Here is a 15,223-nt window from a genome sequence, read left to right as displayed (position 1 = left end):
TATTCTCAAACAAATTGTCACGACAGTCTCCAGTTGCAGCTTAACATTTAATATCTCGAGCTAATGCGATCATATAGTCAATAGCTACAGTAAATCATCATGAGCCGTATCAGCTAGCTACTAGCTATGTTTATCATCATTAAAACGTGTAAAGTTAGCTACCATATCAAGTAGTTGAGCATAACAAATACAGCAAATAAGGTAGATAGAAAGTTGGGAATTTAAAGACTCCTCGAAACATAATTCTATGTAACAGCGAGAAACCCAAATAGGGGTTTATAGTTTTAGTAAATAATGTCAATAATACCTCTAGACTTGTTAGCTTACTTATTTACGATCTCCAATTGCAGAATTTTAAATTCCCGTTTTATTTATCTCAAACGTAGTATTTAAGCAACAGATATAAAACAAACATTCTTGTTTACAAGAAAACAGCTGAAGAATATTTTCATTTTGGTTCGTAACTCAGTTTGCGCTTTTACCGAATTGTTTTTGTAAGAAACTCATCAAAGCGTTTCTTGTTAGATGCCGACATCTTATCCACTCAGAATTTATTTAAAAACCAGACATCTCAATGCACTGTACCATCAATTTTTATTCACTGTACCATTACTCAGTTTGTGCTAACGTGTGAAATTGTAAATCCAAGGACCCATGTTCTGCGTTCTGTATCATCAAAATATATATAAAGAAATCGCGCTTCACACTTTTTGGTAGATGCCTTATAAGAATGACGTCAAATCTCATTACTAGAACAGCATAGTCACAGAATTAACTCATACAGCCTTGCGAAGCTTTGCGTGAATATTCGAAACAATTATTACCATGTGTATTGTAGTTATATTTACCAAAGAACATGATAGGAAGGTCACATTACTAAAATGTTCAGTAATCGACTGTTACGTGACACAAAACGAGGTAATGTTGGTGAGTTAAAATCAAATAGATTCTTTTTTATGTAAAATAATACAAAGTTGGCGAGTTAAAAGGAAGAAATAGCTCACTCTCATTTAAAACACAAGAAATGTGAGTTCTGAAAAAACGTATCTCCTTTCCTATACAAAATAATACCACGTTGAGGAGTTACAATGAAACCATATATAGCTTCTTTTCTATAGAAAATTATACGATATTCGTGAGTTTAAAAAAAAAATCATAGTTTGTTTTCACTTAATAATAAAAAGTTGATAATTTAAGTGAAAATTACTGCTTCTTTCATATTAAATGACATAAAAACATTGAGTTAAAAGGGAGTCGTAGTTTTTACTTACAATGTTATAGTGTGTGTGTGTTTCCTTATCGCAAAGCCACACGGGCTATCTGCTGAGCCCACCGAGGGGAATCGAACCCCTGATTTTAGCGTTGTAAATCCGTAGATTTGCCAGTGTACTAGCGGGGGGTTGCAAAGTTATAGAAAATTGTTGATGAGTTAAGAGGATTTATTCGTTTGTTTATTTTTTAATTTCGCGCAAAGCTACACGAGGGCAGTGTAAGACTAGAGGGAAGGCAGCTAGTCATCACCACCCACCGCTAACTCTTGGGCTACTCTTTTACCAACGAATAGTGGGATTGACCGTCACATTATAATGCCCCTACGGCTGAAAGGGCGAGAATGTTTGGTGCAACGGGGATTATAACCTGCAACGAATCGAGCGCCTTAACCAGCTGGCGATGCCGGGTTAAGAGTTAAGAGAAAGTCACAGCTTCTTTGCTTTTGAAAGTAATACAATATTAGTCAGCTGAAAAGAAGTCATTGTTTCTTTCCTTTTCAAAGTGATACAATATTGGTTAACTGAAGTGAAGTCATAGCTTCTTTCCTTTTCAAAGTAATACAATATTGGTTAACTGAAGAGAAGTCATAGCTTCTTTCCTTTTTTTAAAGTAATACAATATTAGTCAACTGAAAGGAAGTCACAGCTTCTTCCCCACTAAGTGATAGAAGAATGTTGGTAAGTTAAATCAGCACGTATTTGGTGAATTTGAAAATAATTCATCGATTTTATCGTTTTCAAAATGATCTAACGTCGATAAATTATAGCTTACAAAAAGGACATAGTTTTTTTTCGTACGTCCATTCTGATAATGTTAGAAACAGGTTCGATACCCGTGATTGGCACAGCAAAGATAGTCCAATGTGTGGCTTTGTGATTACCTACAAACAAACAGAACGATAAATTGTTTACAGTTTTAACATAGTCTCGTTTATACACTCAGTACTTGCGTATTTTATACCTCGTCGTTCTTGTTCGAGACATGACTGTATCATTTTTACCAGTTATTTTTTATCATTTAAAACGTTCATATTAATGGCTTTAGATGGATATACATGAATAACTATAATCACGAGAACATGATCCTGGTTCATTTCAAATATATTGAAGATTTACGTTATACTTGACACGAACATAATCTTTCATAGAAACTTTAGAGAAATTGGATATGCAATGTTATTAATGTTTGAATGTAAAGCACATGAAACTAACAACAATGTAATACGAAAGTAAAACGATATAAGTTTCAGGTTGGTATTAATGAAGCAGGAAACAACCTACCAGATTTCACTTGATGATTGAAAATAAAGAAAAATAAATCAATAAACATTACGTGAAACTATACGTGTCAGTGACCGAGCACTGCCTTACGCCCTGGAGCTGTAACTCAAAGTATGCACTGCAGCTGTCAGGCCACGCCCGACAGTTTTACGTAGTTCATCACGTGGATAGAAGATTTGATAATGTTCCGTCACAGTTTGTTAACTTAATAGGTTACCCTCTACCATTACAGCCCACCTGCCACCTAAAATATGTGCGAGAGAGAGATTTTGGATCTTTTTGGCACGTCACAAATCCCAACTGCCAACTGCAGAATATTTCTAATTATATATATATATATATATATAATAAACTTCGTAACTGGTTTGGTATTAAGATTTTGTGCTCCTGATAAGAAGTTACGATGTAACTCAGATGGATTAGATATATAAACACGTATTCTTTGTTATGAAATTTAGCATTAAAACAAGTTTCAGGAAAAATGAAGACTTACTGTCCATTCTTGCCAAGATTGAGACTTTGTCCCAGTAATCCTGCTACCACCCTTTACTCCTTCTTTTCTCATAGTAACTGTATGGAAAGAGTGATTTTAATTAGATTTCAAAAACCAGTAATTTCCAAAAAACACACTGCATTTTAAATTGCGTATAGCAGCTCTGGAAGAAACTATCTTATTATTATTGTAATGGTTAAACAGCTGATGAAAAAGAACAAAGTTATGCAACAGTTCTTGGTATGCTTCATTGCGATGAACCAAGTCCAGATAATATATCTCAGAACGCAAGAGGGCGTTACAAAAAGATAACAAGCGTGTCCAACGAATGACTAAAATACAGTGAAGTGTGAAGAAAGGCTACATTGAGGCTTTGAAATATGGATACAAAATAAGTTCTTTCTATTTACATATAAATCACTTTGTTAAATCAGGCAACACTAGTTCAGGAATAACAGGTCAACTAGAATCGAATTATCTACGGAATGAAACAAAGGAAACTTAAAAGATAAAACATTATTTACAAACGGCTATATTGAATGTGTAGTTCTTCGTTTAAATTCAGTTTGCAAAATTTATTTTATATAATTTGTGTAAAATAATCTAATTCCGCTTCGAAGGAACTTTAGAAAGGTCACCAGTTTCGAGGAATAGCATAACCGTTTGAAGTGCTGAATAATATCAGGTAGAAAGCGTTAAGCGGTGAGAAGAAAGAAATTAGAGAGAGATGACTATCTGTTTGTTTGCTATTTTGAATTTTGCACAAAGCTACTCGAGGGCTATATGCGCTAGCCGTCCCTAATTTACTAGTGTAAGACCAGAGGGAAGGCAGCTAGTCATCACCACCCACCGCCAGCTCTTGGGCTACTCTTAAACTAACAAATAGTGGGATTGATTCTCACATTATTATAACGCCCCTACGGCTGAAAGGGCAAGCAAATCTGAAGATAGTCTTATGGCTCTCTCCATTTCCACTGTACGTTTGACGTTTGCAACTATCGCTGTAGTTTCGTACACAGCTACTATTCCAATTACATTTACCCACTTGGCAATGTGTTTTTCTGGCTTTGTGTATATTACTGTTTGAAAACAGAGAGAATGTTATTTATACTTTTAACTTGTGTATCTAAACATGGTTGTTTGAGATAGGCCTGAAAATTAATTTAGTTACTGATTCAGTTTATCAAACTATCCCAGCATGGCTTGTTACTGATCCCCAATGTGATATTTCATTGACTTATCTGAAAAAATCAGATGTTGCTGTCTGGAAGTTCCGACTTTTGTTTACCAAACAGAAAGTGTTTTGAGTTATTTTTTAATACCAGTCTTTACTGATGAATACCATCATTCTACTATTTACAGATGTTATAGCTTAGCAAATTGAAGGCAGGAATATTTTAACGTTAGCTGTCATCCATTCCTTTTTGAAATACGATTTTTTTCTTTATCATTTTCAGATATCCAGGTTTACTGGATTTCAGATTACAGTATACCCTTGCGGAACCAGCTGACTACCATCACAGTCAAATTTACCTTCACAGACACTGTAAAGTCTCTGTCCATTCCTTACCTACATATGAAACCTATCACCACAATGACGTTTTGTGCCTGGTAAAAGGCTATTTGGATTGAGCAATGGCTTAAGAAACTCTTCCGGATCAACTCTATCATTAACAATTGGTCACAGATACTTTTCATACAAAAATCTTATTTGAAAATTGTGTAATAGTAAAGTCACTATTACTCATACACTACTGGCCAAAATCTTAAGGTCTATAAACATAAAGAAAAAATATGCATTTTACGTTGTTAGACTCAACCACTTATTTGTGTAGAGCTTCGAAAGATGAAAATAAGAAAAGGGAAAATAAAAATAAAATACTTTTTATCATTTAATAGGAAAAATGTGAACACTGTGAAATTAGCCTAAATACTAGTTGGTCAAAAGTTTAAGACCATACCAAAAAGAAGTCCTAAACAAAGTATGAAATGCCCATCAAGAGGTCTCAGTAGTGAGTTGCACTGCCATCATTGCGAATAACTTCAAACATTCGCTTTGACATGGTCGATATAAGCGTTTGCAGAAGGCTGGCTGGAATATTATTCCAAGTGGTGAAGATGGCTTCACGAAGATCATGCACTGTTTGGAATTGACGTCCATTTCTATAAACTTCCCTTGCCATCCACACCCAAACATTTTCAATGGGGTTGTTCGTGCGAAAAGTCCTTTGTCTTACGGGCATTGTGGATTGCAGCGTTCTTCTGCTGAAAGACCCAGTCACTTCCACCAAAGCGAGGGCCTTCAGTTAATAAGGATGTTCACCTCACTCAAACATGCCAATGTAGCCAGCTGTTGTTTGACGCCCCTGTATAACCTGAAGCTCCATTGTTCCATGGAAGGAGAAAACACCCCAGATCATAATGGAAACTCCTCCACTGTGTCGTGTAGAAAATGTCTCCAGTGGGATATCCTTATCGTGCCAGTAACGTTGAAAGCCATCTGGACCATCCATGTTAATTTTTTTCTAATCAGAGAACAAAACCTTCGTCCACTTTTCTACGTCCCATGTTTGGTGCTTCTCACCAATGTTTAACCGAGCTGTTTTCGTGGTGTGGAAGGAGGTGTGGCATTTGAAGACGTTTACGGTTTTTAAAATTTTTCTCTCATAGATGCCGTCTTATTGTTCTTAAGATGCATTCTGCATCCGTAAGGGTCTTAATCTGGTTCGATGATCATCTGGTGTCTTGCCGGACAACCCGTCGAATCCTCCTGCTCAACGTAAACAAAATTTTCTTTGGCCAACCACTTGAAATTCTCGTTCCATATCCCTCTGGGTCTTTTAAGAAATTTGCAACAGCACTACTCCCAATATCATCAGCGATGGCATGTTGAGAAAGACCTTGCTTTTGCAGCTTGGCAATTCTGCCACGTTCAAACTGTGTTAACGTTTCAGCCTTTGCCATGTTTTTACCCAATGTAACACAGGAGATGTCAGTGGGAGATATTGACAACGCTAATGCTTGAACACAAATGACTAAATTTCGTTACGTGTTTACCTATTAACGCTTCGTTTCAGTATGGTGTTAAACTTTTGACCAGTTGGTATTTAAGCTAATTTCATAGTGTTCACATTTTCCATATTAAAAGCTAAAAATGTTTTTCTTTATTTTCCCTTTTCTTATTTTAATCTTTAGAAGCTCTACTCAAATAAGTGGTTGAGTCTAACACAGCAAAATGCATATTTTTGCTTTATGTTCATTGGCCTTAAGATTTTGGCCAGCAGTGTATGTATTAATTTCCTGCTATCGTTATAACATTCAGTAGCAGCGGTAGTTTAACTCGTGACGATCTTTTGACATTGGACAGTGCCATAAGAAATGATAACACTGTTTAAATTATTAGTGTTTATAGTGATTTACGTGAAAATACTTTTTTAATTGTATTGAGCCTTTTTTACGTAAACACATATAAATCTTAAACACTGACGTCTTTGTATTTGGTATACTTAATTTTCACTTGCTATTAATTTTGGTTTTTTATTTAAAGATGAATTATTTGACACTGATAGTCTTTTAACTCCGTACAAAATAAAATCCCAAAGAAAAATAACCATTTTCTGTATTGTTGTCCTTTTTGTTTAACAGTGAACTTTAAGTTTGGACCAAAGGTCACCTTCTTATAGAAACAATCTAATTTAATTGTAATATAAATATTTGTTAGAAAGAGCGTAGAATGAAACTGTACAAGAAATACCTAAAAGATGAAAAACAAAGGCGTTAAAACGATTAATGACATGAAGGTGATTTATAGGAAGTTAACAGTTTTATCTGTAATTAATTCGAAATTCTCGTGTTTGAGTGTGTGTTATTACTGTACAAACATCCAACTTGCGTATATAATTTGACTACTAATTTCTATGCGAACAAGTATGACACAAAGTTTTCTTAACAGTGTGAGTACAACAATGAAGTTTGTGATGTAACTCAATGTAACTGTTTATCAATATCATCTGAAGAATCTGTCAGATCTTGTAATATGTTTGTTCTTAGGTGATAATTACAAACTTGACATTTGACATTTTTTTAACGTCCAGTTTGGAGATCAAATTCGAGGTACTGAATGGAATGTAGTAGTCCAGTATTCAAGTTCGGATTAAAAACTATACTCCAATAACCTTTACTTGGGTGTTTCTTGACCTTTTCTAACGATATAGCTCGTGAAAAGGCTTTATGGAGCTGACGAACCACATCTTATATCGCGCGACATGTTTGGTATCTACCGTATTTTGTGTAGGAATTTGAACAAGATATGTTGTTACTTTCTCTTAAAGTTTGATTGTCAGTGCTATGCTGTTGGGCAGCTCAGATTCCAAGTAGCTAAAGAGCTTGAACAACCCATCAAACATATCTCCAATACTTGCAGGCTGGGTGTTAAATAACTTCTTATTTTTAAAGACTGGCTACATATTCATGTCACACATTTAAATAAAGCTATTTGTATACAAATACCAAACCAAAATCAGCTTTTCTTTCCTATTTTTTTCTGGCTATACGCTTAAAACAAACAGTTTTGTGGGAAGCACTGTTTCCTTTGTCTGAAAACAAGTACTAGACAATAAAAAAAACAACTTATGAACAAAATTAACAACTGGAAATGTAGGTAATCATCGGCATCCACCACAAACTCTGGACTACTCTCGTCTCACTGAATAATGGGATATGACTGTTGCCCTTATAACGCATCCATGGCCCCAAAGTAAAAATCGTTATTATTATTACTGCAGTAACGGAACACAAATGATGGGTCCGCGGGTCCATGGTATATCACATTAACCACTTATTACGCTTCGTTTCAAATCATTAAATAATAAAGGTAGATTCTGAGGAATAAAACTATTTACCAGACATGCATAAATCAAATTTATAGAAACGTTAATTGAATGAAAACTGGAATAACTAAACACGTGAATAATTATTAAAACGATGTTTCGACAGTTTTCACGTGGCATCATCTGGAAACTAAACACGGTTTTAATCCATCCATCCTTATTCTCAAAACCTTCTGCTATGCACGTGGCGAGCAATGTTATTAAATACGAACAAAAAAAAAACAGCATAAGAAGTATGTTTTCTGTATTAAACAATTTTTCCCGAGAACTAGAATTACGTGCATTTACGAGAGTGAGAATAAAAACACACATAAAGGTGAACCGCGTGTACATTATTCTTTCGTTAATTTAATATACGCCATTTTAAATCTAGTCTCAATTTTTAGCGTGACCTTCACCTCTTATACGATATAATTATGTTGGCGATTCTCTACCGAACATACCAGAAGCTAGTTCTTGTTTTCTTCTTCCACTTTCTCATGGTTAAAATCACCCATGATTCTCGTATGTGAACATAGCTTTGTTGTGAAGGGTCAAGGTCTCAAACTACGGCAATTTTCAAAAGAACAAAAGCAAAACTAATAAAATCAGGGTATCATAACGATTATTCTTTTACGTTAGACAGACAGAGAGTGAAGGACTGTAATTTTTCTGGAAGATTTTAACGGACTTTGTCTAACTGATTTGTAACATGTGGTCCTCATATTAACTTGAAACATGGGAAGTGTAACTCATTTCATCTGGGAGTCAAGGTCATATTCCTTAGTAACAGTTAAAGGTCCCTCAGGTGCAATGCTGTTAGAGTACTTCATGGAAAGGCAACACATGCCTATCCTCAGTACTACTAACAATAAGTAGTACTAATGTGTGATACACACACGTATACCGTATTCCACAACATAAAAATATGAATCTTATTTTATAATATATGGCTGTGGACCGCTTTAATCCTTTCGCAACCAGGCATTTTGTAATCCCAAGAACCAGGAAAGTTGAAAAAAATGTATCAAAACTTCGTATTTAATTTACTGATTGTACACTTTTTATCACGAAATTGAGTGAGAAAACTTTATCAAAGTATACCACTATGGTGAGCAAGTTGTGGGCTAACGGCTTAAAACCATAAATGTTGAATACTCTATTTCAGGTTTAGGCCCAACATGGCCGGGTGGTTAGGGAGCTTGACTCGTAATCTGAGGGTTGCGGGTTCGAATTCCCGTCACACTAAACATGCGTGTCCTTTCAATCGTGGGGACATTATAAAGTTACGGTCAATCCCACTATTCGTTGATAAAAGAGTAGCCCAAGAGTTGGCGGTGGGTGATGATGACTAGCTGCTTTCTTTCTAGTCTTATACCTCTAAATTACGGACGGCTAGTACAGATAGCCCTCGTGCAGCTTTGCACGAAATTCAAAAACAGAGAAACAATTTTTGTGTTAAGGCTATAGAACAAAGTTAGTTGGACGTGTAATACTGTCTGCATATGTTCTTGGTGTAGATTAGAAATGATAAAGTTGCATTAAAAGTACAAGAACTTGCTGTAACGTATTAAGCACTTCATTCTCAACTTAATTTCATATGTAACTACATCAAACAGTAATAATATAGTAAATCTGGAACCCTCACATACCAAGACCAGAAATTCACACCCAAACTCTGTTGTTTGTTGTGTTAACTTAAAAACATTATAACTTTTTGTGCCTTACAATGAAAAAGGTTTATCAGAAATATGCCGTGAAATTCAAGATAACAGTTCATAAAACGACACAATTCAACAGTTAGTCTTCAAAAGTCACAGCACATTAGACAACAACAGCGTTATGTTAACTTTTTTTTTTGCAGTATTTAAAATTGCGAGTTTTCTTATTGCCACTAGCTAGTTATTTAACGCTACTACGTTTATTGTATAACTAGTTATTTAACGCTACTACGTTTATTGTATAACTAGTTATTTAACGCTACTACGTTTATTGTATAACTAGTTATTTAACGCTACTACGTTTATTGTATAACTAGTTATTTAACGCTACTACGTTTATTGTATAACTAGTTATTTAACGCTACTACGTTTATTGTATAACTAGTTATTTAACGCTACTACGTTTATTGTATAACTAGTTATTTAACGCTACTACGTTTATTGTATAACTAGTTATTTAACGCTACTACGTTTATTGTATAGCTAGTTATTTAACGCCACTACGTTTATTGTATAACTAGTTATTTAACGCTACTACGTTTATTGTATAACTAGTTATTTAACGCTACTACGTTTATTGTATAACTAGTTATTTAACGCTACTACGTTTATAATTAGTTATTTACGCTACTACGTTTATTGTATAGTTATTTAACGCTACTACGTTTATTGTATAACTAGTTATTTAACGCTACTACGTTTATTGTATAACTAGTTATTTAACGCTACTACGTTTATTGTATAGCTAGTTATTTAACGCCACTACGTTTATTGTATAACTAGTTATTGTATATCTGACCTGAAGTTTTCTTCTATCACTTTTCTTATTGCTATTAAGAAGATTTGTTTATTGTCTTTACAAGTAATATTAGATTAATGATCTGATTATTAATTAATAAATAATTAATTATAATTAGTAATATTAGATTCTGATAAATTATTTATTAACTTTAAACGTAATATTACATTTAGATAAGTTGATGTTAACTTTATAGTTTTCAGATAAGTTTTGTTAACTTTATTATATTTAGACGTTTTATTAACTTTGTTACATTTAGATGTTTTATTAACTTTATTACATTTAGACGTTTTATTAACTTTATTACACTTAGGTGTTTTATTAACTTTATTACACTTAGGTGTTTTATTAACTTTGTTACACTTAGATGTTTTATTAACTTTGTTACACTTAGATGTTTTATTAACTTTATTACACTTAAATGTTTTATTAACTTTGTTGCACTTAGATGTTTTATTAACTTTGTTGCACTTAGATAAGTTTTTATTAATTTTGAATAAATATATTTCAGAAATCGATAATTTATTTACAAGTTACCTATATTCGTGTTGAAACTATACACATTAATTCTTGAACATCTTTGTGAAAACAAGAATTGGAAGATCGAAATATTTTTCTGCTTCTTATAAAACTAAGCAGTTCTAACAATTACTCGAAGACATCTACAGATGCTAAAACAACGCTTTAACCATAGCAATCTAGGAGGTGGATATGGCCTAGTAGTTAGCGTGCCAAAACATTCAATCTGAAAATTAATGGTTCACATTCCGTTTCCGCAATAAACTCGTTTATTGGACAACAGAAAAATATCGCTGTTCTATTAGACAAGATAAACTAAAGACTAGGCAGTGGGTACCGTTTTTTCTCTTTTATCAATTAAGAATTAGAGATAAACCTCATGCGGCTCTACTTAAAGATTCTGAAAATAAACAATCCAAAATTATGCACAAATCTACTTTACTTATGAGAAAATGTTACGAAATGAGTAACATTTCTTAAGCGTTTGTTACCAACAACAAGAATATATTTGTTTGTGTGTATATATGACTGGGCATCTAGAGTCTTTTATCATCTAATACATATTTGTTTTCAAAAATATTTACAGTTTTGGATGCTGTGACAAGTCTATGAAGTTGCAGTCGTTAAACGATTACAACGAACGAAAACTTTTACTCACCAAAGTACTTCTTAGAAACGTATTCAAGTTCTCAGGTCTCAAAATAAAACACATGTGGCTTGGGACACCAGACTAGCTCGAAGACTGTGTGCTTACAGAGCATGTGAAAGTCGTCGGCCTCAGTGACAAGACAACACTGTAACAAGCCGGTATTCAACACAGCACTTGTTCTGCTCGTGTGTGTCTCCCACGGTATCGTTACGGCCCAACCCAGCTGTCAAGCGTGTCTTTGTATGGAAATCACCCATCACATTTTACTGTGCGACTGTGTAAGTCACGCATGCGTAAAGCATTTTTTTTTTAACTTTGGAGCGTGGGAGATGAATGCTTCAACGTAATGCGTAGATAAATTCTTAAAAATGGTTCCTGTTCTCCAAATATGCCTTACATACGCAGCTAGACATACGGATAAGAGGTGACGAAGACACTAGAAGACTTGGCTACAAGTCATTAACTGTTGTATCTCTCTTGAAATGGGTGGTGTACGGAAACATAGATACTCAAACCCACGAATACTTATAACAATATAAGTATATATGTACTTATTCAAAGTAATGAAAACCTATTAAGTGATTTTTTATCATTAGATAATCTCTTCTTCACACGTACAGGTGGAAGAATGTTTAACAGTAAGACTACGAAGTCGGTTCTGTATATGACACCAAACTTGGTGTCATAATAACGTAAATAATTTTGTTTCGTTTGTATTTTCATTAGTTTGGGATGTGTATACAACAACTTTTATTCCGTATGTACACTAAAGTTTTCTAATTCTATCAGCGAAATAAAGAATATCTCACAAACTATGTGGGTGGAGAGAAGAGGGAAAGATAGTACCTATCTACAATGTTGAAAAGAGCAACAGTAAATAATGACACATACACCATACTTAAAATATTAAAAAATAAATAATTTATTTCAACAGTTGAGTTTCCTGCAATTACATAAGTAAATGACGTCAAGTTCATTTTAAAAAATCTTTTAACTTTACTTTTGATGTTACTACGTGGTTATAAAACTGTAACATGTCTGTTTGTTTACACCAAAGCTACATTGGGTTATCTGCTGTGCCTACCGAGGGGAATCGAACCTCTGATTGTCGCGTGTATATCCATAGCCTTACCACTGTTCCAGTGGGGGAGTGGTAACATATAGGTATCTGCTGCACAGAAAAAATAATTTTGTATCAGTAATGAGAAATTTGATAACAAAATTTCGATTTAATGTTGAATAAAACAATAAGTTTCTTAATTTTTTTTAAATTTTTCAGCACTTTAATTTATTTTTTATTTTGGATTTTCTTTTTGTTCCAAAGAAGTTGCTCTTAAAATATGTCATGAAGAAAAGAATTATTTACAAGTTTTTATATAATTTTGCCGAAAATAGAAGCAACTAGAAACGCTGGAAAAATAACCAACAATTTTTCCCGCGTCAGTAATTCCTACGGTCTAATTTTGATAGTAATGATGGCTACCTGTTGTGAACAAGCTAAGTGAAAAATGTTAATTTACTTGGGTCGCGATCTATTGGAACTCATTGTTTCCTTTAGTCAATGAGTGAATCGTACATTGATGAATTTTTAGTTAAACACGAGTGAAGATGACTTTGTTTTTATTTGTGAGGTTATAAATGCCACTACTATCAGTATTTTTAGTCCGAAGTATTATTCATGAAATATTTTCAGCATAACTTTACACGCACTGTTAAGGGTTATCATTTGAACAAGTCATTACACTTTGAAACTTCACGGAAATAACTATTTGCATTAACAAGATTATATTTTTACCTCACATTCGAAGATAAAAGACTTGTCTTTCTTTGAGGCAATGTGAAAGAGGATTAAAGTATCCATTATTATTACAGGAGAAACAGAGGGTGATTTTTAACAGGTAAATTATGACGTATTTCTAGCAACTCTATCATTTGTCTCCTAAACGATACAAAACTCATTAATATAAGCTACTCATTTAGGAGATTCAATAACATGTGAGATTAGCACTCAACTGGCCTGTTCTTTCTTATGTGCCATAGAACATTCGATACATCTCTTTAGTTATTAAAATTACAATTGAAATAAACATGTGAGATTAGCACTCAACTGGCCTATTCTTTCTTTTGTGCCATAGAACATTCAATACATCTCTTTAATTATTAAAATTACAATTGAAATAAATACTAATTTATAACTTGAATAACTACTAACTGTTTAGAATGTATGTGTAGCGAGGTGTATTCAGGAAATTTCCTAAATGTTCATATAGGTGTTCTGCGCGTAGTTAATTAGTCCAGCATTAAATGTATTTAAAGAAAAAACATAAAGTTTTACTGTTTCTTTTGCTTGTATTCTAAAACTTTTGTTCATAAATTTCATAGAAATGCAAACCCATCTCTGTATAAGACACTCTAGCGTAGGGTCTTACCCATTTTAATGATTTTAATTTTCTTTAATAAGTGTACTTAGACTGACCATCAATATAGGCAATCTATGGATTGTGGGATACTGCACAAAGAGCTGATCTGAATTGATGTAGTATTAAACCATTATTTCGTATGTTCTTCTTAAAGCTTTTGGAAACACTCTTTCCGGTCACGACAGCTAACTTGAGCTCTAACAAAAGAGAAGCCATACATAAGATAAACACATGAACACTACTGTGAATAAAGCTATTGTTTTGTTTGTTCAATTGTGTTACTTGTTTTCCTTTTATGTACATGTTTATCACTGTATAACATTTCTGGAGTCTATATTTTGCAGGTACTTGTAGCTACTACCTGTTAGGTGGCAGTTTACTTAAATGCAACAAACTTTTAGTCATCAAGTTACATTTTGATGTCGTGATCATGGAATTTCTTTCTTGCATAGTTTATTTTGAATTTGGCTCTTTGGTAATTCAACCTCTTTAATTTGTTGTCTTGGTATTGAGACAACATAGTGGTTACAATGAAAAGAAAAAAGCAATATTTGAAGTGAGGAGTAGATCAGAAAATCAGGCCAGAACGAGAAGAAGCATTCTCTTAGATCCAAATCTTTCAACAATTTTGCTTGCGATGGTGAGAACTTTGTATAGCTAACGGAATACATGCTGGTGGTATTCAACTTATAATGGATAATTCCCATCAAGTGAAACAAAAGGTTGCACATAAGAGTATTAGCGGTGTGAAGCAGCTCGAACATCCTAATACTTACTGGTCTTCAACGGCCACGCCTCCTTTAACACCACAAAACAGCTCGGTTAAACTTTGCTGAGAAGCACTAAATATGGGACGTAGAAATATGGACGAAGGTTTTGCTCACTGATGAGAAAAAAATGTAACCTGGATGGTCCAGGTTGGCTTTCAACGTTACTAGCACGATAAGGATATCCCACCGGAGACATTTTCTACACGACACAGTGTAGAATGTTCCCTCATGATCTGGGGTGCTTTCTCCTTACATGGAACAATGGAGCTTCAGGTTATACAGGGGCGTCAAACAGCAGCTGGCTACATTGGCATGTTGGAGAGAGCATCCTTATTGACTGAAGGCCCTCGCTTGTGTGGAAATGACTGGATCTTTCGGCAGGAGGACGCTGCAATCCACAATGCCCGCAGGACAAAGAACTTTTTCATGGTG

General features: G+C 34.1%; 1 protein-coding gene across 5 annotated transcripts in view; it reads right to left on the bottom strand.

The window, feature by feature from the left end:
* Positions 1-11,810, bottom strand: part of LOC143225224 (dixin-like) — a 58,325-nt gene extending 46,515 nt beyond the window's left edge. For 3 of the 5 annotated variants that reach the window (XM_076454268.1, XM_076454267.1, XM_076454270.1), the window contains exons 1-2: positions 11,611-11,750; positions 3,046-3,122 (exon numbers count right to left, since the gene is read on the bottom strand). In XM_076454268.1, coding sequence (XP_076310383.1) covers positions 3,046-3,117 — 72 coding nt within the window. In that variant the 5' untranslated portion in view covers positions 3,118-3,122; positions 11,611-11,750. Of the gene's footprint in view, positions 1-3,045; positions 3,123-11,610 lie in introns of those variants that run through there. The other 2 variants (XM_076454269.1, XM_076454271.1) reach the window with 2 other exon arrangements.
* Between the last annotated feature and the right edge of the window lie 3,413 nt (positions 11,811-15,223).

Source organism: Tachypleus tridentatus, chromosome 9, assembly GCF_004210375.1.
Source record: "Tachypleus tridentatus isolate NWPU-2018 chromosome 9, ASM421037v1, whole genome shotgun sequence".
In the NCBI taxonomy this organism is placed as follows: Eukaryota; Metazoa; Arthropoda; class Merostomata; order Xiphosura; family Limulidae; genus Tachypleus; species Tachypleus tridentatus.
The sequence above is the reverse complement of the archived record's forward strand: the minus strand, read 5'-3'. Positions and strand labels throughout refer to the sequence as shown.